The sequence below is a fragment of the Morus notabilis genome, unplaced genomic scaffold (genome assembly GCF_000414095.1).
Source record: "Morus notabilis unplaced genomic scaffold, ASM41409v2 Scaffold1103, whole genome shotgun sequence".
NCBI lineage: Eukaryota > Viridiplantae > Streptophyta > Magnoliopsida > Rosales > Moraceae > Morus > Morus notabilis.
In genome coordinates, this window is record NW_010366098.1 from 172,603 (window position 1) to 186,083 (window position 13,481).

The 13,481-nt window shown below is 36.3% G+C and overlaps 2 protein-coding genes across 2 annotated transcripts in view; one reads left to right on the forward strand and one right to left on the reverse strand.

Annotated features, from left to right (window-relative positions):
* LOC21391108 (mitochondrial uncoupling protein 4) overlaps positions 1-763 on the forward strand; it is a 1,491-nt gene extending 728 nt beyond the window's left edge. Inside the window, exon 2 of the mRNA XM_024173045.1 lies at positions 6-763. Coding sequence (XP_024028813.1) covers positions 6-486 — 481 coding nt within the window. The 3' untranslated portion in view covers positions 487-763. The remainder of the gene's footprint in view (positions 1-5) is intronic.
* A 357-nt stretch (positions 764-1,120) lies between these two features.
* On the reverse strand, positions 1,121-12,544 carry LOC21391109 (rho GTPase-activating protein REN1). The gene is made up of 23 exons (XM_024173043.1): positions 12,354-12,544; positions 12,049-12,129; positions 11,746-11,782; positions 11,074-11,150; positions 10,635-10,705; positions 10,445-10,523; positions 9,722-9,872; positions 8,605-8,721; positions 7,957-8,034; positions 7,674-7,729; positions 7,496-7,565; positions 7,287-7,371; positions 6,903-7,146; positions 6,421-6,636; positions 5,498-5,842; positions 5,252-5,301; positions 4,884-4,944; positions 4,722-4,805; positions 4,273-4,386; positions 4,016-4,185; positions 3,760-3,823; positions 2,426-2,641; positions 1,121-2,037 (listed from the first exon to the last, which is right to left on the reverse strand). Exons 1-23 carry the CDS (start codon positions 12,387-12,389, stop codon positions 1,561-1,563), a joined length of 2,979 nt encoding a protein of 992 aa, XP_024028811.1. The 5' UTR covers positions 12,390-12,544; the 3' UTR covers positions 1,121-1,560.
* Between the last annotated feature and the right edge of the window lie 937 nt (positions 12,545-13,481).

The following is a 13,481-nucleotide window of genomic DNA, read 5'->3' on the forward strand; positions in this document are numbered from 1 at the left end:
GGTAGGCTCCCGGCGGCGCAGCGGCGGAACTACCGGGGAGTCGGCGACGCCATCACGAGTATGGCGAGGCAGGAGGGCGTGGGTAGCCTGTGGCGCGGGTCGGCGCTTACGGTGAACCGGGCGATGATCGTGACGGCGTCCCAGCTGGCGTCGTACGATCAGTTCAAGGAGATGATATTGGAGAAGGGGGTGATGAGCGATGGGATTGGGACCCACGTGGCGGCGAGCTTTACGGCGGGGTTTGTTGCGGCGGTGGCGTCGAATCCGGTGGACGTGATTAAGACGAGGGTGATGAATATGAGGGTGGAGCCCGGGGTGGTGGCGCCGTACAGTGGGGCCCTTGACTGTGCGCTGAAGACGGTGAGGGCGGAGGGGCCCATGGCCCTCTATAAGGGCTTTGTCCCTACAATCTCTAGGCAGGGTCCTTTCACTGTGGTGCTGTTTGTGACGCTTGAGCAAGTTAGGAAGCTGCTTAAGGAGTTCTGATGATGATTATACTGAAATACTGATTGATGATGATGACGAAGAAGATGAAGATTAAGATTTTATACAAGGATTTAAGTTGTTTAAAAGATTTTGATTAGTGCCTTGAAATAGTTTTTTATGTTCCTTTTCTATTATTATTATTATTTTGGTTAGAGAAATTGGGTGGTGGTTGTTATTCTTTGTAAGAAATAACCGTAATATATTCTTCAAAGCTTCGAGAAGAGCAACAAAGATGAAAGAGTAGACCAACTATAAAGTTTTAAGCTTTATTATGTAATTGATCATTTTACTTGGTGCTCTTTTTTTTTTTAAGTTAAAGATTAAGAAAGAAAAATATGGAGCGCCAGATTACAGAGTACTTAATTTCCAGGCTTCTCTACAAGTTCCAACACCAAACAAACAAGAAGCCTAAGGTCGTTTCCACCACTATAATAACTGTTTTGTCTTTTTTTAGAGCAAGAAACTCGAATGGTCTAATTTTTGCAAGTTCACCATTGTCGTTTATGGGCACATGTTTCTGTTTACTTTTTGGACATGTCTAGTAGCCGAAAAGAGCTCATGTTTCCCTGCAAAAAAACGACAAAGAAAACAAACGGAGAAAAGGTTCATAGATGATAGATGAACACGACTCTAGTTGGATTTCAAGATCATCTAACTGAATTCATTTCCCAGCTTCAAACTGGTGGATAAAAATAAATTAATTCTTCAACAATCAACACATCCACTATCAAACAATTTCCTCTAGCTGTCATCTCAACGCAATATTAAGATGAGAAACCTGCCCTTGCACCAGACAAACCAAACTTCCCTCTGAACCAGCAAAGAAATAATAGCGGTACAATATACTACCACTTAACTCAAGGAGATCATCTGTAGTCTGTACACTTTTAAGCAATAGGATCGATGATCTTGACCCTGTAATTCGACGATGTTATGGACAGTAAAAATCAGCCTTGTAGTGTCTCTATTCAAGATAATTCTTCATCCTCTTGCATTGTGATCTGATGTCCGGCATATTGTTTGGAATGGTGAAACACCTGATACAATCCCTGAGAGATCATCATAGAACACTTATCATCTGGTGCTCGTCCTCGAAGAAAAGAAAGGTTGACCCTCTAAAATTCGAACTTTCTCCACATTAAGTGACATATGGCTCTCTGATTTTCCTCTGTCTAGGCCGTGGGTATTTTGGACGTCTGACCTTTTTCCTCTGTCTACATAGTTGAGTGATTGACTCTCTGCCTTCCTAAGCCTCTCAGGATGTTGAAATGATTGACCTTCCATTCCCGCACCTCTATCCAAGATCTGGAATTCAAAATTATCTGCTTCTCTACCTTTTTCAAGGTCTTGGCTGGCTTGAACTTCTGATCCCAGATTTTTTTCGGCATTTTGGGAAAATCCCCAATCTGTTTCCAGGTTTTGGAGAATTTGAGATGAACCTCGGCCTTTGTCCATGTTTTGCAGTTCGTTAGCAATTTGGCTTCGCCGCTCCTTCAAAAAATTTAGTCGGGTTGTCAACTTTGTTAATGCAGACGACGTGTAAATCGTTCCCTGTTGTGCAGGTGAAGAAGCTGTTAAAAATATGTCCACTATATTCATTCAGTCTTAAGAGGAAATACGAGAGGCTACCAAGCCAATATTGCACAGTTACAGCAAAAGGGTCAGTATAGAAGGAGAAACTAATCAAGTTTAATGAATTGCAAACCGTTTATTATTATTTCTCAAGCATCCTATAACTGGAGATGATGTTATTCGAACAAACAGACAAAATGAGGGAAAAAGAAAAAAAAAGAAAGAAAAAAAAAAGGACACGTTTTCACCTCAAATGGTTTTGCTGAGCCACCTAAACTAAACCGTCATGAACACTTTTTATAATGAACTTTTTCAGTGGCACAAGGTGGAAAAGAACAGCAGCCAAGATCGCATATGAGAAACCTACCTCACCCTTTGTACCACTCCTGTTGGAGTGGACCGAAGTAGTACGCCTGGCAAGCACTGGTTGTGCAATTAACGGATCTACCAATACCCCAACAGATCGGTAGTTGCCACTGCATATTGGATCGGACTGATAGCCTTGAGGAAGATGTTTATTTGACAAGGATGCAGATTCAAGATTCACCTCATTCTCATATTGTGTGCCTCCTACATGATTATCCTGTTGTGCCATAGCCAGCAGTTAGCTCAGCAAAAGATTTCAGAGAAGAAATTTGCTATAGAACAAATTGCTTTTTAACAAATTCACAAACAAGAGTTTTCAAGCTTCATCCTTAAATAGGGTCGACCAATGCAGACGCATACAGATATTAAGCTTCATCCATGTTCTCCAATACATCTTCTCCATCGTTAATCTAAATTTACTTCCGTTATTTCATCAAGCATCCCCAACTTGTGTCAAATAGTCATCTCTGAGTGCTAATTTCCCAAATGATTATGATTATGATACAGGGCGGTATTAAATTGAAAAATAAGATAAGTTAAAAGTCCCACTTATTCGCTCATGTATCCATGGCCACTAAATACTCAAATATCAGAGCATTTATGAAATTTCTGAAAATTGATTACTGAAACCTGGTGATGAAGAATAAGTTGACTTTGAAGGAAAATATAGAAAATAAATTGGATTTGATTAGGATTGATTTTTATTTGATTTTTCCTTATTTGTGAACGATTTTATGCGTTCAATTAGTTTACCGTTTTGGTTTTCTAATTAGCCTATAAATTGGCTACATTGTTATGAGCAAGTCAGACAATTATGATATGAACATTGAACTTCAGAAATACTCCCCCTCCTGAATTTCTTCTCCTCTCCCTAATTTCTCCTGTGTCTCTTCTCTCTTCCTCATATTTCTCCTTTCTCCTAATCTCTATTCTATTCCCCTCTCCTTTCCTCTAATTTCTCTTCTTTCTCTTCTCCATTTCCTTTTCTCCCCCTAGTTCTGCATCACCTGGTTATGTAGTTACAGACTTTATACAATATAAGAATGCATTGTGCCTGAGGAAATACTATAAACTTAAACCAGCCACTTCATCAATTTAGCTATTTGACTCCAAATCGTAGATTTGAATGTCAATTCAGTGATTAAACCCTAAGCCAATTCGACTCCATATTACACGTCTAGTAAGTAGCATTAAAACTAAAAAAAAAAAAAAACAAAAACAAAAACAAAAAACAGACAATAGGAGCGAAGTAAAAATACCAATAATAATAGTTCCTTGATAGACCATGGTGTAAAAAACTGAGATATTTAAAGAAATATCTGAATGCCAGCTTACCTTATTTCTTGACCTTTCAAGATGTGAAGGGGCAATCCCTTCGTTATCTTGTTGTTTATCCTTCCTGTATCACATAACAATCAAGTTAACCAAAGATGATTAGCACTCATATAGTATTATACCAAAGCACCAAATATTCATTGGATACAGACGTACGGAAAAAAAGAAAAAAGAAAGAAAAAGTTCAAAATACAAATCCAGGAACAAATACTAATGCAATAAGCTATGAACCCCCCAAGTAGATAAAAGAACTTACGGTTTTGTTTGATAATCACGAGTTTTATATGGCAAAATGCCTGGTTTGGCCATAGAGCCAATGTGTAGTTCACGTTGTTGATTAAGCTCCATTCCAAGCTCGCCAAGTTTGTGTGTCAAATTGACAACATCCGCCTCTGCTTCTGCTATTTCCTCAAGCTCAGCTCTTGTCTGTACCACGTTTGCAGGTAAAGTTATTGGTAAAGAACCAGAAGTTTTATAGTCAATTAAATATACAAATTAAAAAGAAACACTAACCTTTTCATCAACGGTGGTTAAATTGGGTAATGGCCCGTGAGACATGTTAAGTCCAGCTTCAAGAGCCACCCTCAGATCTCTTTCCTTTTTCAACTGTTCCTGTAGTCTTGCTACCTGAAAGTCATCAAGTGCCGAATAGCCAACATTAAGTTATCATCATCAAAATGATAAACTCCATATCGGAAATATAAACAATAACCAACTTATAAAAGCAAAACATTTGTACCCTTATGGTAATGTATCTTATACTGAAAATAAGTGGGCTGAAACATGCTCTATGTACTTTTCAGTGCAACGGCTGAATTGAAAAATGTATTTCAACTTTACTCTGGTTCACAAAACAATCTATCTTATGTAATAAAAAAATTATTTAATCAAATGAACCAAAAAATAAAAATCATTCTTAGAAGGGGAGAAAATGGAAAATATATTCTCCAATTGGAATTTACATCTTGCTCAAGAGCCAGACGACGTTGTTGTAAAGCCTTCTTCCTTTTTTCCAGATTGGTTATCAGAGCTGCATTCTCTTTAACCTATAATGGGAAAACGAGCTGCTTATGAAAAAATTCTTAACCCTGATACAAACAGTTCTAGAAAGGACATATGCTCACCTCTTCAGTAATTCTGTTTTCTAGCTCAGATTTGGTAGCCTCGAGCCTCTGGATTCCAACCCTTCATATAGGAAGAAAAGTAATCTGCTTAAATAAAAAGAATAAATTGAAAGAGCAGACTTAAAAAACCTAAGTTTGGTACTCAATCCAAGTTCTTTTAGTTAGTCTCGGAATCAATATATTGTTTTGATTTTCTCTCTCTGAGTCTCAAAGTATCATGTATTTGTCTACTTTACAGATCATGAGGTTCAAGAAAATAAACCAATATCAAGCATTAAGGTGTCCTGTAAAACTTAATAAAGCCCATTGTACACAAATTTATCCAAAGGAAAAGTGGATCAAGACAGATAATTAGATGCATCACTTACTCCTCTTCAACACTATAATCAATGGATTCCATGGAAAGGTTTTTCCTTCCCTGTCTCGAGCAAAAAGAAAAGAAGCACCGCGTTAGGATCATTAGACAAGATTTAGTGAATGTGAAAGTCAAACGCCCTTTCTGAAAGGTTCTACTGTATATGATTCTAAAACACCATAATCTCTGGGAAAAGTAACAACAACAAAAGGCAGAACATACGCAAGGCCATATCAACATCTAGAAAACAGATACTCACAGGAGCACGTCCCCAAGCAGTTCGATTCCTTACACTATGTACAGATATGCTGCTTATTGTTGTAGATTTCTGAATGCATAAGGGTACACCATGACTAGTTGACTTCTGTACTGAACGTGTTCTTGAAGAAATATCTCTCACTACTTCAGCAGAATCATTAACCTGCACTACTGAACTGTTTTTCTCTCGATGACTTCCTGAACTGCTACCATTTCGAGTCAGTTCATTCTCACTGCTTTGAACAACAGGTTGTGGTGGGGGTGTTTGACGACTTGATGACAAGTTTTGTTTTGGTTTGTTGTCATCATCTACTTTGGGTGAGTCTGGATCTGAGATGGAGCCATCCTGCATCCTTGAAAGAGTTAATAAAGATGAGGCACATTCGTTTTATTTTTATTCCTTGGGTTTATATTTTCAGACCAAACAAGAGCAATAAAAAATTTTGATGAGAGTTAAAATTCACAAAGAAGATCTTCAAAAAAAAAAAAAAAAGCGCACACAAAGAAGAAGACGAATGTCTTGCTTATAGCAGCACACATAGATACAGGGAATGGCAGACTCTTATGAATCATAAATGCAATATTTAATTCAGCATAAAGAGATATTAGCTATCAAGATGTAGCTTTATAATAAACATACAAATATGCAAACCATCTACACATAGGATGCATCATTCTGCAAATTATGTCACAAAGGTAAGACAGCAAGCGTAACCGAATATCATGAAGACAAAGCAGAAGTAATGGGACTCTGACAGAGAGGCAGAGTAGAATCTGACTTAACATTAAATTCCATGTTTCCATTGTTTATTCTAAGGCACGGGATGTAAATTTTAAAGGCGGAGAATTGTCATCATTAGTCTTTTCTATTTTTACATCTTTGTATGATTTGTCATATATGTTGAAGTGAAGTTATATACGAACCTTATCATCACATAGACTATCGTCTCCAGAATCATCACCCTCACTGCATGTTACACTTGAAGCATTTTTAGGATCATCATTTGTCCTTGCCTCAGAATCCTGTGTTGCATCATCATTCTCATCATCGTCATATGATTCATCATCATCAGTTGCCTCCTCAGACTCACTTCCACTCTCTTCTGAATCGGTATATGGTTCAGGTGATATAGAACCTTCCTGCAAAAGAAAGTTAAATTAGGAATATTGAGAGGGAAATTTCCAAATACAAAATTGATCAAGACTTCCAGCAATGTTTTTACACAACAAATTAATCCAGGACCTTTCTTTTTCTTTTTAATTGAGTTTTACTTTTCTTTCTTTCAATTTTGGCTATGATAGAAAGATGAAATAATGAAGAAACAAGGGAGGGAGAAATGCATAGAGAATCCCCAAATAATTACGTATATTATTCAGAAGCATTGGAGAACAAGTAGGTATAGTACCCCAAATATATTATCATACTCGTCCAACAAAGTTATAACAATGGCTTGAGCATGATTAGCTGCCGCAGCTGCTTGCAGAAGTTGAGCAGAACCATCACCACCCACGTCAAAATCATTTTCAATTTCACATTCACCAGCTAGAAGGGGACGAAGAAGTAAGGGTGCCATGCAAGCTGCCACAGCTGAGCAGCTCATCCGATTTTCAGCCTTGTGAGAAGCCACTTTTTGCATCATCATAAGTATTCTGAAAAGGATGTGGGAAAAGAACGTTATCATGTTGAAATGCGCTAGAGACAAATTGACACACAAAACGTTACAAATATCTTGAAGTGACCGGAAAAATGTAAGATAACATGATAACAACTATAGTAGAGTGACAGCTACCTTTGTAACAACCGGCGATTTGGCTCTGGGAATGTTTCACATATTGCTGTGCGCATGGCATTGACTCTAATACTACTCTCAGTACCTAAATATTGTTTAATCGAGTCAAATTGAAAGTTGAGAGAGAGAGAGAGAGAGAGAGATTTAATGCTTAAAAAAAATAGAAACAAACACTAACGATGAAAAAGAAAGCTTTAAAACAGACTTACGACAGGCTTGTAGAAGAGCTTTACAGCAAGATGCTGGCACTGGAGAAGAGGGCAACTCTCGGAGAACATGCTGAAAAGCATCAAGACGTTAGATAAAACATGCATTTAGATTAGCTATAACCTTCAAGAGAATGAAAATATATATGGTAGATTTCTCGGGGTGCCAGCAAGGAGATACCTTGATACAATCACCAATCACATGTGCATCCTCACATGGAGAAAACTCACTTTTTCCTGAATTATAAGCACAAACCAATAAAGAGTCACAGGGGGCAAAGAAAGAAGACGTGCCTCGTGAAATTACCATGAAGCATTTGCTTGTCTTCTTATTTAATCAACTCCAAAAGAAAAAAAGGTTATATGAAAATAGACATACATAGAAATATAATGTAATATTATACACGCCTATGTGTATTGAATAGTAAAATATGATAAACAACAACATATCCTGATAAACTGACCTTGCTCATATTCCCGAACACGACGTTCAACATCATCAACGTCTGCAGCTTGTCGCAAGATCCCTTCTACTTTGACTCCTATTGATAACAAATCAGATTATCAATAATACATTAAGGAAAGAAAATGAACAGAAAATAATTGTAAGAACAAATAAAAGGACAAGCTTTAGACTTAAAATTGCTTACTGTAAAATTTGCAAACATTCTTACTGAAGAGTTTTAACTAGACAAATATGTTTAAAAAATAAAAATAAAAAAAGAAAAGAAAAGAAAGAGAACACTAGGCACGGCAGTACCTGCAAAGTCATGCTAAGCACGAAACAAAAAAGAAAAAATGTGGAAGCAAAGGATATCCTCCAAAGTGATAGCTTGGCGAATTAAATAGAGCATAAAGATATTTAAAATTTGAGGTGGGAAAAAAATTACTGAAAGAAAAAGAAATACGAATATGTATTGGTTAAATCAAAAGTTCCCTGACCATATAAGAGCTTCAGTATAATCCACCAAAACATTAGATAGCTACAAGCATGAGGTTAAATAAAGAAAAAAGGCTAAGAGAACATCCGTTCCACAAAATAAGTTGATATTTAGTGCAGTGCTCTGAAACAGAGAAAGATCGTAAAAGAAATAAGGAAAAGAAATACCCACCATGCTCTTCTATAAACTGAAGAGCTTTCTCCAGAAAAGATGGGGTTCCATCAACATCTTCTAAAGCAAGCAAAATTGGCCTTCTGATCACAGAAGTTTTGACAGGCTGTCTATCAGCTGCTGTATATGAAAAAAAAAAAAAAACAAAAAACAAAACAAATCTCAATGAGCTGAAGTGAATAATGAAGCAAAAAACAAAGCAACTTAATGCAGATGCATTCACTAGATGGACGTAGACCGCATCAAAGTAAGAACATCCTCAGATGAAGGTTGCTGACAACTCAATCAAATGAAATGTAGAGGGATCTTAATGCAAAGGGATCTTATGAGTATATTAGTTATGCAACTTGCTCATAGTGAGATTCCACTCTGTACGCGTGTCATCTCAGGGTTGGTTTGTATTAGAATCTATTAAAGAGTTAGTTATGAGATTAAGCTTATTTGAAGTTTCATTATTGTATAGTTTCAGAATAAATGAGAAGCTTGAAAAGAATTCTTTGATTTTCTTTCTTTCCAAACAAGAAGCAAACTAAATCAAGCAAACAATCAAGGATTGAGAATATATGGTAAGCTTATGGGATCCTTTATTCTAAAAAACCACCACTCAACAAATATTACCAGTACCCTTGTGCCGAATAACTCACTGTGAACATCCAAATTTGGAAATTGGAAAATTTTCGGTTATCAGAGTTAATAGCACAAAAAGAACCAAAATGGCTACAATGAGTCAATGACATGGTATTTCTTCGCACTAAAGCAAAAAACAAAAAACAAAAAAAAAAGCTATCTACTGCCTGGTTGACGCTAGATTATGATGTTCTGAGATTCTAGACTAGTTTAACCTGTCTCTACATGTTGTCCTTTCAAGTCATCTTTCTATAGGAATTCTTTATTAGGTTTGTTTTATAAGAAATTTAAGGCTTATGAGGTTATCACTCATGGATATCACGTAGATTTGGAGAGAGCACAGAATAAATTATACGGAAATCAGTTTGAAAAAGCAAATCCTTGTGTGTTTATATCTGTTTTTTTTTTTAGTAATCTTTTTCGGTTCAGAAAGTGAGTTTTATAAAGCGATTGTGGAAGCTAAGAAAGCAGGTGCAGTTTTAAACATTACGTGTAAACATATAGTGGTCCAAAGAACCATCAACTGAATCAATCTCATCATTCCTGAAGATACCATTTTGCCCCATCGCGTGACTTGGTGCTTGTGCCAAAGCATTCTCCAGCGCAGTTTTCCATTCATGAAGATCCTCTAAAGTTTCAGCCTGAAGCACCAATATGAAAAAGATATCAGCAGCAGAGGCTATCAATAAAACCAAAAAGGCTCTATATTCTTACTGTAGTAACCGTCCCCCACCGAACCCCCCACCACTGCCATTTCTTATGTGCCAAGCAGTGCCAAAGTATCACTTTGATTTCTATTTTTGGCAATTGAACTCCTGAAGTAATAAAAACACATGCGTGCATAAAGTAGACATCCTTGTAGAAATTACCTTTTCTCAAATCCTAATAAGTTGAGGCTGGCAAAACATCTACAGTTCTACGATTTCAGCTAGTGATGTAGTAAACAGTACTGTTCCACTTCCAGTTTTATATGAAATGCAGTTTTTCTATATGTCTCATATTTCTGTAATACTTAAATAGAAACTTGCAACTTGATCCAAAAACATCAAGAAATTTAATTATGTCCAGTGAAGCAAGCATTTATGAATAAATGGCACGTCACAGTTTAAATACTGAACATAAAGGCAGGCATGAATTAAAGTTAACTGAAAATTTTGTTTTAAGGAAATAGTAATTGAGGCAAAGAAGCATTTCGGTAAGCAGAGAGAAGCACCTTAAGTGTGAAGGCTCGTCCATCACGACCATCAGGGAAGAGCACAGTCAAGAGTTTCTTGTCTGCTTTAACAACCACACTATTAAAGTGAACCAATTAATATTGCAAGGTTAGTAAATTTTTGAGATGGCAATAACAATGAGCGAACTAGGAAAAAGTGGTGATTTCCAATTTAGAATTACAAGCCAACCTGCCTGAATTGTTGAGATCAATACCACCCAGGGTCAAATTAACTTCACTTCCCTTTTGAGGAACAGCACTCTGGAGTGTAGAAAAACAGAAAACCAAACTTTTAGCATCGTGATCGTGCCATAATCATGGAGACAGAATAAGATAGAAGGGTGAAGAGGAAGAATCAATATCATCTCATGACTATGCCGTAGAACACTACTCCAGTCAAGTAACAACTATCAAGGCAAATCAGTTCCTGCTCTTATATCTTAAAGCTTAAAAAGACAAACCACTGCAGACCCAAATACTATACAATATAGCTGCTTCTTAGGGTGAGACCAACACCGTAATCAGATAGCAGGAAATATTTCAAGTATTCACGAGTAAATAAGAACACACACTAAATAAACCTGCAAATACTAGGCACACGTTTGTTACGAGAGAGAGAAGCTGCTTACCGGATCACTTCTAAAAAAAACCAGCGAGGTGCGAGTTAGGATAAACCACCTTTTCTTCCAGGATGTCCATCCAATTCCTGAAAAGAAGGAAAAAATGGTCTTCAGATATGACCAAATCCTCACAACAGCAGTAAGTGACGTATCTTAGAATAAATATCAACAACCTTCTAATTGTTGAACATGGAAAACCCCAAAATTCATGTGTCACATAAACAAAGGAATCAGGGCATAGCCAAATTTCCTTAGTACATAAAAGCATGAATAAGTTGCATAGTTTAGAGAAAACAACAGCGATAATGTTCAGAAAAACAACTACAATGTGGTAACTGTCATCATCAATAATTTCCCATCTTACCAAATAATAAAAATGGAAACAGACCATAAAGCTGCATATCTGAGAACAATTTTTGCTTCATATATTCTTTTTCTACTTTGAATTTTGATTAGCAACAAAAACAAGAAATTATTATTATTAATTTTTTTTATAAGAAAGGAGAGAATATTATCAAGTCGGCGAAAAAAAAGGAAGAGTACAACAGGGGACAAGGAGTCCCGCAGAACAAAACAAAATGAAAGAAAATCTATCAACACAAAACTAATGTAGGCCTAAATCCCATCACCTAAATTAGATGGTGCAAACAATATATATACTACTTGAGGCTCAAAACACACCTTTGGATGATATAAATAGTGGCCCAGTCTTGAAAACCTGAAAAGAAAAAGAAAATTACATTAGATTTCTGAATCTCTTAAGAGGCAACATTCCCAAATAAGACTAACAAAGGCAATAATTTAGATAAATCGAAAACGACAAAAACATTTCGGCCAAGACAGAACAAAAACGACGATAACAATCAAATGATCATAATCATTAACAATCAAGTAGAAAAAAGGTGGTTATTAATAACCAAAAAAAAAAAAGTGGTAATATTTGCAAATTCAGATACAAAATTTAGTAAAATTCAAGCACTTTACCGTATTGCAAACTCGAGTACGCAATTGCTCAGCTGGACTCGGCAGAGGAGGAGCAGGAGGAATAACACCTTTGTTATTTCCCTAAATCACAACACCACCATAAAAAATAAAAATAAATAATCTTCCATTTTCAGCGCCTAATTACAGATTTTAGCTCTTGAGATTTTTTCTGTACGCCAAGAAAACATAAGATATATACAATGCGCGTATATACACAATATATATATATATATACACACACACAAATATAAGCATGTATAGGAAAATCAGGAAAGAGATGGAGATTGATCGGAGAGAAGACGAACCTGAGGCTGAGGAGGTTCCGCGTTTCGGGTAGTCATCCTCTGATTCCAATCTCATCAAATCAAAACATGATCAAATTCAAACAAACTCCTTTCTGGTTTGATCATCAAATCCGAAATGCAGACGATAAATATATGTCAATTAGAAGAAAAAAGAGGTAAAAACTTGAAATGCGTTCATTGGAATGGGGAATTTAGATTGAGGGAAAAGAAAGGAAGAAGAAAAGCGAAAGAGAGTTTTGTGTTTTTGTTTTTTTGTGATTCCGGTTAGAGAGAGAAGAGAGAGAACGGAAAGAAAGGAGAAAGCCTGGGGAAGAAGCAAAGGCCATGAAGAGGAGAGCGGGGCCTGGTAATGAGCAGCGGTTGTCCACGTCATCCGGATTCTCAGTTTGAGGGAAAAACGTGCATTCCCTATACACACCCATGCTCGCGTGCACCAGATCTTTTCCCTTCCCGTTTAACGGGTCCCACTCTCCTACCCTTGACTTTTTTTTCATTCTTTTTTTGTCTTTTTTGTCTTTTTCTGTTGTCTCTTTTTCTTTTTAAATCGTTTTTTGGGGGGGTTTTTTTTTTTCTGTTTATTGCAATTGTTGTTTGTTCTACAATGAATTTTTTGGGATATTTTTACGAAATTATTGCGCCAGCGTTTTGGGGATATTCTATAAACTCATATTTATTTTTTTATTAAATATTTTTTTATATATACAAGTATAGACTAATGCGTTTCTAAATGTGGAAGTGAAAAGGGAAGTATAGATCAAAGTGACGCTATTTAAATCTACTTTTTTTTGGAATAGGTAATTTGTATTTTAAATTAATGAAACACACGCATTGATATTGACTTTGATATGCAAGAACACTTAATTCTAATAAGTGATTGATTCCATCAGTACAATTTAAAAGATAATAAAAAGTTCGCCTAGCTTTTTTAACTGAAAAACGTATAGCCAAGCTAAGTATTTAGCATTAAATTGGCTCTTTTAAACAAAACTCGACGATTAACGAAAAGCTCCAATCGATTGGGGAAAAAAAAAAAAAAAACCTATAAAATTGAGACCGTTACAGACACAACTCTTGAGATAAATACATTATTTACTAATTGAAATAGTTAATGGCTAAATTACATGGTAT

What these genes read in the sequence shown, in the direction of transcription:
- LOC21391109 (XM_024173043.1), bottom strand. Translation starts at nt 12,389, where the DNA reads ATGACTACCCGAAACGCGGAACCTCCTCAGCCTCAG. An exon ending in GATCTCAACAATTCAGGCAG is followed by an intron (nt 10,524 to 10,634) that starts GTTGGCTTGTAA and finishes TCACTTTAATAG; the next exon opens with TGTGGTTGTTAAAGCAGACA. An exon ending in GGACCACTATATGTTTACAC is followed by an intron (nt 8,722 to 9,721) that starts GTAATGTTTAAA and finishes CATATACAGCAG; the next exon opens with CTGATAGACAGCCTGTCAAA.